The 14,351-nt window shown below is 41.9% G+C and overlaps 1 protein-coding gene across 1 annotated transcript in view; it reads right to left on the bottom strand.

Annotated features, from left to right (window-relative positions):
• The window catches only part of EMCN (endomucin), a 54,254-nt gene that overhangs the window by 31,479 nt on the left and 8,424 nt on the right, over positions 1-14,351 (bottom strand). The window contains exons 2-4 of the mRNA XM_009885510.1: positions 5,791-5,850; positions 3,106-3,207; positions 2,588-2,701 (exon numbers count right to left, since the gene is read on the bottom strand). Of these exons, the coding sequence (XP_009883812.1) occupies positions 2,588-2,701; positions 3,106-3,207; positions 5,791-5,850 (276 nt within the window). The remainder of the gene's footprint in view (positions 1-2,587; positions 2,702-3,105; positions 3,208-5,790; positions 5,851-14,351) is intronic.

Below are 14,351 nucleotides of genomic sequence, written 5' to 3'. Positions count from 1 at the left end.
AAAAGAATTCTGAAGACTTAAAAAAAAAAAAAAAAAAAGACGAAGTTGTTTGCATGATTTCACAGCATGTAGAGCACTGGGGGCTTTTCCTGAATTTATAATAAAAGGTGACAGCAGCCACAGAAATTGCAGTGGAGACAGGAAGCCCTGTCAAATCTCTGCTGTGTGAATGTGATCATTCACTGAAGCTTTTAGCAGGGATTGAAGCTGAGAAAGTGATGGCCTCCATTACAAAACAACAGAGGCTTTTTATTAAAAATCAGATGTAGATTAGGTAAAATTTGAAGTGTCATAAAGGCACTGCCAATTTTTGCCTCTGTCCCATACAGCCAGCCCAAAACCGGGGAGAAGTGAGTGCTAGTGAAAAAGAAAAAGAAAGACTAGGCAACTTTCATCTCCTGTCCATTTTGAGAGTAGATCTTGCTACGCCCACGCTTGTTTCAGGGCGCGTGACTCCCCCTGCCCTGTGCTGCTGCTGGGGATGCCGACAGGGGCTGGGAGGGTGCAGTGAAGCAAAAGGCACCTCACCATGCCAATGCGTGGGGTGGAAACAGAAATATGGCTGTAGCCAGCAGCCAGACAGTGGTTGAAGGGTCTGTGGGCTTTCTGCAAGGGCTGGCCACGCATCTGCACAGCCCCTGTGCCTTGTCCCAAAGCCACTGCCTTGCGTCCCATCCCATTCCTTTGTGCTGAAGCCAAGGCTATGACTTTCTTGAAAGATAGACCAGAATTTTGTCTTAAAATCATTAAAATTCGTTTTCACATACACAGATTTTCCAAATAGTACTCAGCATTGAAAGAAAATACAAAGTCTTTCAATGCAGTGCAGTTCCTAGAGTCTCCTTTATTTTTCCTGTTTACAAAGCAGAGTGAGAGGCAGGGAAGCTCCATTTTTAGGTTCATTTATCAACTATTTTTATCACAAGTTTTTGGGTATTTTTTAGCTTAAATGAGGATTTTAAAAAACAAATCACAACCCAAGCAACTAGGGACTAAACTTTAGCTGGTGAGAACAGAACACAAGAGAAACAGAAAAGAAGCATGGTGGTGAAAACTTCAAGACCAGGCCCATTGTACCTCCAGCACCATTGTACCTCCAGCACCAATGTACATCCAGCACTTTTTTTTCGGGGCATCAGTGCAGAGCAGTGGCCAGAGCTAAGCTGCACTGGCAGGCACGCCTTTCCTTGTTAGATTTCCTTTCCTTGCTGGGAGCTCTACCTGTCACCAGTGTTTAGTTCCAAGTACCTGTCCTGTTCTGGTACCCGCAAGCCAGGAACTTTTGCCAAACCAAATGGACTAGGAATCGCATCTGTGATGCGATGCACCATGCTGTAGGCTTTTGACAGGTCCACAAGGTCAGAAATAGAAGCTTAAAAAGATTCTTTGTGGCCTTCGGTATCACTTCAGCAGCTTGTGCACTGGCCAGACTGTATCCTATGACTCACTGATACTGGCATTTAAAAGCCAAGCCAAAGCACAAAAAACTTCGGGCTGACAATCAGACTACTCCCAAGCACAGTGGGAAAGTTGCATCAGTAGAAGATGTAACCACTAAGTGAAAGGGCAATTGCTCTCCAGGCAGCTTAGCAGGCTTGGGTCCATGAGGGGTAGCTTTAAAGGAGAATTTGCACAGAGAAAGCACACAGGCCATTTCATAGGAGTCCCCTTTTAGGCAAGGAAACCAAGGGAAGAGAAGTCAAGTTCTAATCGTTTGTCACAGTTTGGTATGCTCTAAATATCAACTCCACGAACACTGGTGTACCACTGACTGCTAAGTTAAACATCTGGAGTATTTCTTTGTAATTTTTTGAGTCAATTAAGTATAAAAAATGGAGTATTTCAAAGCTCTGGTTCAGCAAAAGACTTGAGTAAACATTTACAGTGGAGTTCGTTGAGAAAAAAAGGAGACTGAATTTCACCTTACGTTTACTGAGCTCCTTTTGGATGTTCTTATACTTTAAATTAATCCAACTACTTGCTAGATACGTGGGAATTTTTTTTTTAAATTTTCTTTTTCTAGAATCTAATCTGACGCGCTGGGCCAACACACATGTTATTCTGAAAATTTATGGGGAACAAAAGTATTTCCTAAGATTGATGCAGGGTAATTAGTACCACCTCTCTTCTTTCAGTACTGTGACTCATAATAATATAGAACATAATTAACTGTAGCATTGTAATATATATAAAATAAAAAACAAAGGGTGCTGTTATGACACCACTCTGATCACAAAGAATCATTTATTTTTGATGAAATTATTAAAAAAAAATAACAGACAGAAGAAAATAAAAAAATGAAAACCCTTCCAAATACATCTCTCCCAATTGCAGAGAGAATCAAATCCTGTGTAATGGCTTCAGATCACCTTTACTACAAATTAAAGGTATAATATTTTTTGTGCAAGGTTCTAGGGCAAGATTCATTAAAGATATTTAACATGGTAGGATGAATAGCTCTGCTTCCCCAAACCTCCAAATCCATAACCCAAAGTACTCTTTTTGATCTCCTTTTATTGCTCCACACTGTTTTACAGAAATATAGCATACAATAAATGAGAAATCTGTCAAAGAAATTATCACTTACTCTTCGTTGCGCTGCCACTTTTATCTGCTGCTGTAGTGGTCACTTTTATTGGTGGTTGTGTTGTTGTACCTTGTGTTATTTGTTGTGTAGTATTAGGTGAAGAAGGCGTGGAGTCTAATAAAGGAACGACATTCAAATGATTTCCTCAATTTTGTATACACATATATGCACACACACAAAACACACCTATGGCCCTGCTTGCAGCCAAATTTTAAATTATCAAATGAGTATTTCATTTTAATTGAAGACCAACAGGGACAGGGCTCCCTTCACTGCAGAGAAAGCCACTCCCTATCCCTTAGGTGGGTCATCCCACTTACAGCAAGCGTGTGATAATGCAGTTACAAGGCCTGGCTTGGAGCCTGCCCAGGAGGAAACTCCTGTCCCCACCTTCAAGGTTTCGCCAAAGAGTTCGCTATTGGTAAAGCAAGTTCCCAAGCCAAGAGGCGATTCTGCTTAATTTCCTGAATGACCCCTGGAACAGCATCAACAATTAGCTCAAAGAACCTTTCACTTACTGCTTGTGATGGATTCATTTGTAGCTCTGATTGCAGTTGTTGTCAGCACTGATGCTTGCAATGTAGGTGCTCGTGAAGTTGATGGGTTCACAGCTTCCGTTACTGCAAGAAAGGCATTCCCGTCTGTATTGATTTATTTTATCACGCCTAAATAAACATCACATACCTCTAGCTGCCTTCTCTCACAAAGGCAGTGAATTTCTGTTTAAAGTCTGACCTTACAGAGCTTTCTTACTTACACATTTTTAAAGAGGATTCAAAGTGCACATGGTTGGTATCAGAGGGAAGATTTGGCCTGTGGACAATCCACAAGCTGCCCACTGAAAGTCAGCAGCTGTACCTTCCAGCCGTCTCCTAAGGAAGAGGCATATGCTCTTTGGGAGTTATACAGAGGTGCCTGGCATGACTGTCGATGGAAGAGGTGAGGGGAAAGGAGCCTGGCGTGGATGGATGGGTTCACTGTGCTACTGGACTGGACTGCTGACTGGCACTTTGCTGCATACTTGTTTAATAGGAGAAGGGACGCAAACTCCCCAGGAAGAAGCTTGAGTGACACACAGGAACACAGCTTATACATTACAGGTAAAGAACTGAAGGGGAAGAGACTCTAGTAGTCTTCACGCAATTTTCCCTCTTCTTTCTGCTGTCCACCTCGACCCCAGTTGAGTTTTCTTCTCTGGCTAGTTTTCCCAGACCCTATTCCTCTGCACTCATATTTCTGTGGAAAAAAAAAAGAGCACCTGGCAGGCCTTCCTCTGAGGTGTGCAGCGAAGCTTAGGACATCTTGGATGAGATGAATAACTGATATTCCCCAGGGTGAACTTGGTGCCCTTTGTAAGGTGACTCCTGGCAGTTGTCTTCTCCAGAGGGGTGAGATTTGGAGGCTAAGGGAAGGGGAAAGGGCTCCCTTGGCAGCGGGGATCACTTCCAGCTGCTGCTGGTATGGAAAGAGGGTAGCAGAGTTGCCCAAACCTCACTAAGGTAATAGCAAGGTTTCAAACAGCATGTCTTGCTGTGCATGGATGGCATACTGCAGGTCCTATGTGCCCCTGGTACATGCTCAAGGCTGGCCAAATTGCTGCTGAGGGATCTGGGTTAGCAAAAAATGTAACTAATCATTTTAAGAGCCCACTTTTCAATTCTGCAATCTAATACTAACAGAAAGTGCTACTGTCAGCTACAGAGGCTCATTTCAGTCCCTGTCAACAACCTAACATGTCCTACTACCTCTTCTAGCACTTTTCATGGATGGGAAACATGATAGATTAGGAACAAATCATGATATGATGTGTCATTTTCCCTCATATGACTTGAGTACTTCTAAATGCAGTGTTCACACCAGAACTTTTAAAATATAACTTATACTCTCTTCCTCTGCGCTCACTTTGGTGGCTGTTCACCTGGAATAGCAGTGCCTCAAAGAACGGACCTCCATGGGAGCTTGCTCCACACCCACAAAGTGCTTTAATCTCATTGTGGGTTTCTGAGCCTTTTCTCATAGGCATAAATAACAATACTGCTTTTCCTTCTGTGACAAAAAGCTGCAAGAGGAATTCAATGAACATTTGAAGATCTCGTTCACTGTGAGGTGCTGAGCCTTTATTAAATGTCTTTGAAGCAAACATGAACATCAGGGTTTTCGAAACATAAAAGAACTACAGCACAATTTGAAAGGGACTAATTCTTCTGCTGTAATAAACATAACATACGCATAATTCACCTAGCTGCATCTTATTTACCTCCATTACTAGTACTTCAAGTGTATACATCATTATCATTTCAGTGCTTTCAGCTCCAAAATAGACTCATTAGTATCTCAAGTTATCAAAAAATATAATCCTGTGTCCAGGATGTCCTGTCATCACTTATTAAATACAGCAGTCTTCAATATTAAAACTAACAGAGGAGTTGATATTTAGAAATATGGTCAATATTGATTTTTCATAACTACAAAGGATCTAAACCAGAATCACAGACTTTTACTATATGAAGCAGATACTTTCTGTGTTAGGTCTTCACAGTTTTAGGACTTTAAGTTTGATCTAGTAAAACCAATCACAAACGAGAGAGACAGAGTATGCAGCTTTTGAAACTGAGGGCACTGGTGCCACCCCCTTACCCCCAAAAGTGAATCTTGACATCAATAGTTTCAAGAAGTTACCAATAGCATTTTTGCAAATGACAGCTTTATGTACATGTATTCTTTCCTATTAACTGAGGCCCAACATTGGAATATTTTGTGTAATTCTTTACTGTTAAAGTCTGTGTCCTCTTCCATCACTCTACACCCATCAAATCAGCTACTCCCTGCTGCCCGATCCTTTAACTGATGCTGTTTCTGAAATTGTTCTCAATCTGACAACCTCATGAACTATGCCTTAGATAATTTTTTAATGTCTGTTCACACTTGAACCACTCCTTGAGGTCATAGGAACTCACAGGATTTCAGCCTTTTTCACCTGAAAAAAAAAAGTGCAGCCTGCTCAAGTTAACGTTCTGCTTACTAAGATCCCCCGATCCTTTCTTCTCAACAGACTTTTACAAGAGACCCAGGGAAAAACACTGCTCTACAATCACCTTGTATGAAATAATTCACCTAATTTCTCCCAGAAGTTGGAAAAGCTGAAAGCTACAAAGGCAATGGGAGCTTCAGAATACCAGGTAACAGTGAATTTGAACTTTTACCAGATTTCGATGTTGATGCAGAAACAGTTGCACTGACGGTACTGGTTGAAATGCCACCTTCTGAAATAAACACAGAAAGAATCATATTACTTCAGTCACCTTCCAGATCTATTTAGGACTATACAGGCATATGAGGCAGAGAGCAGCAAAGACCTTCCTGGAAAATCAAGTTCAGAAGCCTATTAGCAGAAGCAACCAAATCACACAACTCTGCCAGCAACCTTTTCAAGCTGTATCCTAAATCTCTTAGCCTTGCCCTCACTGCTGTAATAGGGACCATCTGCTACAGCCACCCCACCCGCTCCCCCTCGGATTGCAGGTTGTTTTCCAACAGGTATTATTGTCTTTAAGACTAGTTTGGGGAAAAAAATGGAGCAATTAAAGGTTTTTTGCTAGCTCCCCCTCTCCTTGAGTAAAACCACAGTTGCTCTGGGTCTTCAGGGTGGAGGATTAATTAAAATAACTGGCTGGAGGAGTAAGCACCCATTCTCCTGCCTTGGAGGAACAAAATTGTCCTAACTCCCTGGCTAGTACAACCACTTCAGGAGGAGTTTTCAGCATCACGCTGGTCCCTATATGTGAGGAGAAGAGGAAAATTCACAGACCGTGGCTTGGAAAGCACAAAGTTGAGTAATGACTGACTTTCCCCACTGCCCCCAAGGCAGTGCTTCAGCTGTTGGGAGTTTACTGCAGTAAATGATGCCAGTCTTAAAAGTCCTAGGTCAAGTTAGTAGGTGAAAGTCTCCAATATTACAAAACAAACAAACCGGCCAAAAAACACAACCCCACAAAACCAAAAGCAAAATAATTTCTATATATTTTGGCTGTGCTGAAAAGTAGTAACAGCATAACTCAACTAGACTTTTCGCTTCAAACAAGATTTTTGGTCTTATTTCTTGGGTGTTCCTATTTTTCTACTAAAAGAAGTTAAGGGGGTGATGAAGAGGGTGAAAAAAAATACATTGAGTCAGAAACAGTGGCATTTCACAACCATTTTACACCACTGTGATAGAAGTATGGGTACATTTGGGGTGGAAGACATCAGCTCTGCGACTCAATGGGAGAGCAAAATGGCACAGAATAATCCCCCAGTGCTTTCAGGTTTGGAGCGTGACAACCTGTCACACTGCATTAGCATGCTGTAATACAGACATTGCAAAACTGAGTCAGGGCAGCATGTCACTGTTCTTGTGTGACTCCATTCATGGTAATATCTGCTGGCATTCTCTCTCTTTTTTTGGCTACAGGGCAGAACAGTCAGCTTTGTTCCCTTTGCTCAGCATGCTGCGCTCCGATTAACATTTCACGAGCACCACCCGAGGCCTGCTGGAGTCACAGATCTAACCTGAGAAAAAAAATAATTCCTAATACAATTGCAGGAGCTCTGCAGGCGCATATTAAGGCCTAGTCACATGAGCCCTTACAACTCCTCTTCAAGCAGTGTGAGGTGTTATCGGCCCTCTTGGCACCTGCACATTTCTAACAGGCCTCAGCTGGGTTGTTGCCCCTTCCCAGTGAGCCCCATTCTCTTGGGCATCTCTTCTAGGTACGCTGCTGCCTTCGCAATGCCTCGTCACAGCACATGTTGGCCCAGTTTGATATGGGTATATCCCATATCAAATTAAATCAGTTCCCTATGGGCCTGCTGCTGCCCCAGCCCTACTCCCCAGGACACATGCATATAGTCAGGCTGTGGACAGCCCTTTGCCCAGTGCATTTAGAGTACTGTTTTTCCTGCCGTTTAGCTACCCAGTGAGAACAATGCTTCATAATCCACACCTGACATACTTTGAAAACAAATTTCGTCCAAATAGGCCGAAAAGCAATCTTGTTTCCCTAAACAACGAGCATTTTTTGATCTTTTCATTCTATTGCGAGCTGCTGACAAAGCTCCTGTAAATCCTCACGCCACGAGGCCACAGCACTAAACCAGAATGTTTTTTCAACAGTGCCTACATTTCATATGGTTTGTTGTAACATCTCTCAGTAATGACCACATTTATAACACCAGCCAAATGCACTAGCTGGCCAGTTAGCTCATTCCCTAACTCTTCCTTTAACTTAACATTGTGGAAAGCCCACTGCAATACTTAGATCATTCATCCTTTAAAGGCGTTCCATTTAATAACCATGTTGATAGGCTGAGGTTTCCTCAAAACTAACAAAATTGAGAATTTAAGTCACAGTTTTGTTATGATTCACAGTTTGCTGATTTTATCACAGGCTAGAGATAAACTAAGGTAAATTTGATTAGCAGAGTAGAATAAAGTGGAGTTTTATGAATTAATTGTTTTCTTAAAATGGTGGATAATTAAGTATACTTTAAAAACAAGTTGAAAGCAACATGCAAAAATGCTTAAAACCAGCCAGGATTTCAGGGGAATTGGTTGATTAAAAGAAGCGATAGAACTGGTGGCTTATTATGCTCTTATTTGCAATGTTAAGTTGTGACTAAGGAGAATCCTATGGGGGATAAAAGCAAAAGATCAAAAATGAGAAAAGAACTTTGGCACATTAAAGACTGTTGCTAGACAAAGACAGAGACCGAAAGATTAATTTTTCTGCTCATGTCTGGTTGTTTGCAGCCTCAGATGATGGACAACCAATTAAGTTACAATTGCATGTTTTTCAGCAAATTCAGATGCAGTGACCCCTTTGATATGAGAGCACCTTGATGTACTCTGATGTGGGAGTAGCCAAAAACTACTCAGCAACGGCTCCCACACACAAAACTCTCCCACTTGCTGTGCTCCCTGGCAATAAACTCAGCCAAAAGAGCATAGGTGACCTGTGATGTAGCACCCTCCTGTCTGGAGAACACACACAGAGCTAAACGCTGCTCAGATGTGACACTGGGCTGAATAAAGGGGTGATGGTAAGATCCAAAAAGAAAAAAAACATGTCTAAAAGTAGATAGCAAGGTGAGAAGAAATCACAACTGGGAGAAAGACGACAGACAGGAAGAAGATGACAAGGGAAGGGCAGGAAGGCCCAGAGACGGCAAGACAATAAGGGTGGCAGGGAAAAATAAGAACGAATTAAGAGCTTGAAAAACATTTGACCAATGGCCGCAAGGCCAAAATGAAAAAGGAGAAACTGTTGGGCTTGGTTTTCTTTTCCTTTCAGGTTCACAGCATTTCCCTTTATTGTCCTTTCTGGCTTGGATTTAAATTGTACATTTGTTCTAAAATTAAAGTAATGATGAAATCACTTGTATCTGGTCTTCAGACACGATTTTGAAACAAACTGAACAAACTGAAACACTGAACTTATTTTCTTTTTGAAAATATAGGAGGAGTCCCTGAATTCAGCCAGGGCTGACCAATGCCCAGAGCTGTCCCCAGACTGCAGCTTTTGATGTAGGCTTCAGTCTCCAAGGTCTTAGCTTGGAGCTTTCATCATTTCTTCCCTCTCTCTCACTCATTATTTTTACCTTTATACTGGGAAGAATAAGATAAGCGGGTTTTGACCTTGTGTTAATTAGGTGCCTGTCATTGCTATAATCAAGACAGAAAAAAACGAGAAATGACTGCATGATATTACATCAGTAGTTATGTTTAGACACTACAGGATACTACAGAGCAGAAACCACTAAGTTTAAAACACCACATGAAACAGCTCATACAAAAGTGAATGCCAAGAAGTCAAAACAAAAACATTTTTAAAGACAATTAGATTGTTCAAAATATATATTGATTATATTTATTTCATGAGTTACTGAATTTAAATGCTGTCTGTTTTGGCATTAATATCTGATTTTGAAAAGAAAATATTTTTATGGAAAAGTCACTATGACTACAGAAATAGCTAGTGAAATGGCCTGTTTGACATTTTTTCACTTGACCTTGCACTAGGTAGACAGGAGCATATGTTCATATTAAAATCCCTCCATTCATATGAGAACTGGTGAGGCCACAGCTGAAGTACTTGGCCCAGCTTCTGAAGGGTGTTGAGAAGATTGTGGATGCCTGGGACAGGGCTTAATAGAGAACCATAAAAATCATCAGATGTCTAGAAAAAAATAACCTCTCAAGGATGGCAAAAATGGCATTTGTTTAGCCCAGAGACGGAAAGATTAATAGAAGGCATGATAGCAGCACTCTAGTAGGCGAGGAGCTGCAACAAAGACAAAGGGAATAAACTTCTCATTAAGTCCGCTAAGGATGAAACTAGAGGTAATAGACAATGGAAATTTGAGCTAGAAACTTTGCAGGTTTTTCAGTGCCTGTGTCAAGTGATGCTGTAACAGCCAGAAGCTAGCTTTTTAACCATTTTCTTGATGAAGATGTAAGATATTCCCACTCAAAAACCACAGCAATACCCAACAGCAATTACCAAAGAGGTGTCTGGAGGTAAGTCCTGTACACGTTAAGTCCCTGCTTCAAGGCTATCAACCAGAATGTACAGGTGGTGGTGTTATTTTAGGTTTGTTTGTGTGACCCTGGGCCTTTGCAATTATACACAAGTCTCAGAGAAGTCAAAGTTGCTTTCTAGCTTTCTGTCTTTCCACACCATCAGAAATAAACAGTGATCTTTTTCCAGGAAGCAAATGATAATTCTGCCAGCCCCCATGACCATGATAGAGCCTCCTGTAACAGCTGCACCAGCAGTATCCGTGGGAAGACTGTACACTTCATCTGACATTTTGTCCTTTTAGGAGAAAGTTATAGCTGTCCTTGTGAGAAAAGCTGGTACTGATATTCTCAGAGTTCCCAATAAATAGCTGCTGCCAGACAATGTACACAACCTGTTTACTCTTACCTTGGAGCTCCGTTGTCTATTACGTTTTCTCTTTCATTTTCATTTATTGCTGCTTCATGTCTTCATTCTCTTATCTGATCTTTCCCCAGGCCTAGTGTAGTTCTGGCACTTCTCTTATTTCTATTTTTACTCCTCACCCATCTTTCTTTCCTGGTTCATGACATTCTACCCTAAACCTTGAGATAAATTCTTTCTTCTTCAGTAATGCATTTTTGAGTAAAGAGTCCTGCATTCTCCAAGAAAAAAAAATGGTTTGCATAGATGAATAGTTCATCTCCCATCAACCCGTCATTGCACAAACACTGACCCCATGTGCTGAGAGCAAAAACAAGTTTTGGACTCTGTCCAAACCCTCCAAACAGAACTCAAGTGCACCTGAATGCATTAATTCAGGGATAAAACTTAAGGTTTAGTTCCTGATGTAGAAATAGGCCTTCTACATGGGCCTTCTACCTGGTGAGGTGTAGCATTTAGGTGCTTTTGGGCTTTCCTCCTCAGTAATGCTCTGCGGAAGCCCAGGTTGCACTTCCAGCTGAGGGGCAGAAGGCAGAGTGCTACAGGCAGTGTTTGGGAAACGCAGTCCCAATTTCCTGCACAGCTTCAGGATAATATTCCGCCAAGACACATATAAAGTAGCTGCCACCAATGCTTATGGTTGGTTTGTAACAGTATGGTCCTGGCCAGTTCTCCAATGATCTACCCAACTTCCTGCATGTCCATGTCTGTGGCATACATGCTGCAGTGCTGTGCTACCGTAAACAGTGTGTGAGCTTGCCGTTTACAGCTCTCCTGGATATATCATCACAAATTAGATAAATGGATACGACTGCAGAGTAGAGATTACTCCATCCTCCCTGGTATGTCTATGTAGAACAATACAGTTTAATTAGTTTAGATGGAGCTTCTGGAACTTGATCTGCCTCATTCAGATCAGCTTGGGTATTTCTGTGTATGTTTTGCCACGTAGACACTCCCTGTGTCCCATTTTTCAATCGATAAAAGAGGAATAACAGTTTGTTCTTATTTTCTAGAGGACTATAAACTGCAATGCAGAATGGCACCACACTCTAGCGTTAATGGAGTTATGCAAGAAACAGAGAAATTGGCAGGTCAGGATCTCAACTGCATCTGCAGTTTTTATTATTTGGATCTTCCAGAATAATAATATGGATACAAGCTGCAATGTTTGCATTTGCAACCAATCTCAGCTTTCTTAATATTTTGCTTTGTCTAGAGCATGTGTTCAGTCCAGAATCAACCCTCTGAAAACACTGCAAAAAGCTGTAACGTCAGACAGAGCAAGGAATTTTAACAGTGTTGTTCAAAACCATCAATTCCTTTCTTCATTCAACATTCAAGAATAAAAAAACCCATAATAAAATATTAAAAACCTACAGATATTGTGTTCTAAAAGAATTAATTTGATAAAACTAATAGTCTTTCTAGTACATTTAATCCTTAAGGAGTCAAACTTTAAATCTTTCCTCTATAGTCATATCAGCTAGATTTTAAGTGGGAATCAAGGTTCTGATGCAATCCAGTGAATGGCTGGAGCTGATATCAGTGTGTAGTAAAGGATGTTAAATTGAACAAAGGCATTTGCAAACCATGAATTTGAAGCAAACTAAAAGAAAAATACACAGACTTCATGTCTTCATATTTCTTCAGTATGCTAAAGCAATACACAAGGCATGTCATGCCTCACACATGCACTCAGATGTGTTTGTAACAGTATCTGCACACAACTGTTCACACTGGGATGGCATTTGGTGTAACGAAAACCACGTCCCTAATAACAGTCCCATGCTGGATCACAGCCACTGCAATATCATCACGTGTCAAAAGGGCAAAGTGTTTTTCCAGCCTGGTCTTACGATGCTTTTGCACTCCCACAAACTCTCTTAACTCAGACTTCTGCAATATAAGCTATTTTCCTCCTTAGGATTTTCTCTGTTGTGAATATCTTACAACAACGACTGGAAGGACTACATGGACCCTGAACAAAGTTAGAGTGGTCATGTTTAACGTGAACCCCTGTGAGATGTAGTCAGATACTACAGGCAATGCTAAAAGCCATAAGGCAGGGAGAGAGAACCCGTTCTTTACTGCCTGATGCCAACCAGCTGGAATCCTGTGACTCCTGCTGCCTAGGGAGGTGGGAAACCACCTCCCGTTTGCCAAGCTGTTACCTTCCTTTCAGTCACACCTCTCTTCAGCAGCAAACTGAAAACATACTATATGAACCCTACATGTTGAGTTCTTATATTTAAGTTCAACTTCCTACTTCTCCACTGTACCTCCTAGTCCTGGTTTGCAGGCTGGTGTCACAAGTCAGAGATGACCTGCTACAAAAGAGTGGGAAGAAACATGGGCAGAAGCATGGAGCAAGACCTCAAGGCAGGAAGGAGAAGCTCCTGGGCCAGAATGGCATAGCACCCTCCCTGCAGAAAGCAAAAGCACCTGAAAACAGGAGAGAAAAGGAAGACGTTAGGGAAGGGAGAGCATACATGCAAAGCCCTGTAGCTGGAAAGTGACACATTGACAGGGCTGCTCCTGCATGACCTAGGAACAGACAGCAGCAACTGGGGCAATGTGGGACTTGGGCTCTGCAGTGGGAATGCAAACCGGGTGGGCTGGAGGCAGCCGACAGCAGAGGCTGAGGAGAGGAAGGAAAGGGAGGGAGCTGCCACAATTTCTCCAGCAGGGAACAGCGAGAAGGCAGGAAACACAGCTTTGGTGCAGGCACTGCCCCAGTGCTTCTCCTGCTTGCCCAGGCGTGTGGCTAGCATGACCCAACACCAAGCACTGGCACACAGCTGCTGGGAATTACTGATTCCCCAAGCAAACAGCGCTGGTTCCACAAAGCCGGCTCGATGCACCCAGCAAACAGCTTCTGCACAAGGAGCTACCACATAGAGAAATACTGAAAAAGCAGCTGCCAAGGACCGGCCTCGGCTAACATGGATGTAGGTTGTTGAGGGCTCCCCCTCAATGAAAACAGCATTGAGAAGGGTTGGACGAGTGCTGCCATGTTTTAGTGAGTATTATAAACAACCCAAGCACAGCATGTTTTGCCTCTCTGCACATGTGGACGTAGAAATCTGGGCACTCACCAGCCAGTTTGATGGTTTCTTTTATTGACTCAGAAGAAATGCAAACTCCCTATCAAGGGCTTTTAATCACAAGCTTTCTCGGTGCACTTTCTGCTCCTATGTGAAGCTTGGTGGATATCTTTATTACTGTGTACTACAGAGGGATGAGCACATTGTTTGCACTCCATAAAATAATAAATGTGCTCAGCATGCTCATCAGCACTCCTGCTTGCCTTGGACAAAGGCTCCAAGCTCTGTGCTTCTCTTTATTTAAACCTGTTAAACCTACTTAATAGGTTTTAATTAAACCCTTTAAAGCTATTTAAACCACCAGATTATCACCCTTTGATGGTGATATATTTGTCTGTCCATGTGTAAGATAAAAGGTAGGAGTTACTAAGGGTTATTTTATAGTATGAAAACCAAACCGCCAGCCCCCTTGTGTTAGTCATGCTAAATCAATTTGAAAATGTCTTTAATGGGTGCAGTTTTATATAGAAAGAGCTTTTTACATATTGTACACTGTTGCGTAGAACAAGAAAAAGAAAGAAAGGAGAGCCCCTTCCCCTGCAACAGGAAAGAACAGGAGCGTTGGTGTAAGTCACCCCGAACCAGAAAGTGGAGAGAAAACTACATCCTTCTCTGGGTAATGCTTACAATGCTTTTTCCTTACCATGCTATTTGCAAGCCTATTTTTGCTTCCCAGGA

Source organism: Charadrius vociferus, unplaced genomic scaffold (genome assembly GCF_000708025.1).
Source record: "Charadrius vociferus isolate BGI_N301 unplaced genomic scaffold, ASM70802v2 scaffold55, whole genome shotgun sequence".
In the NCBI taxonomy this organism is placed as follows: Eukaryota; Metazoa; Chordata; class Aves; order Charadriiformes; family Charadriidae; genus Charadrius; species Charadrius vociferus.
This window is presented reverse-complemented; position numbering and strand designations above follow the sequence as displayed.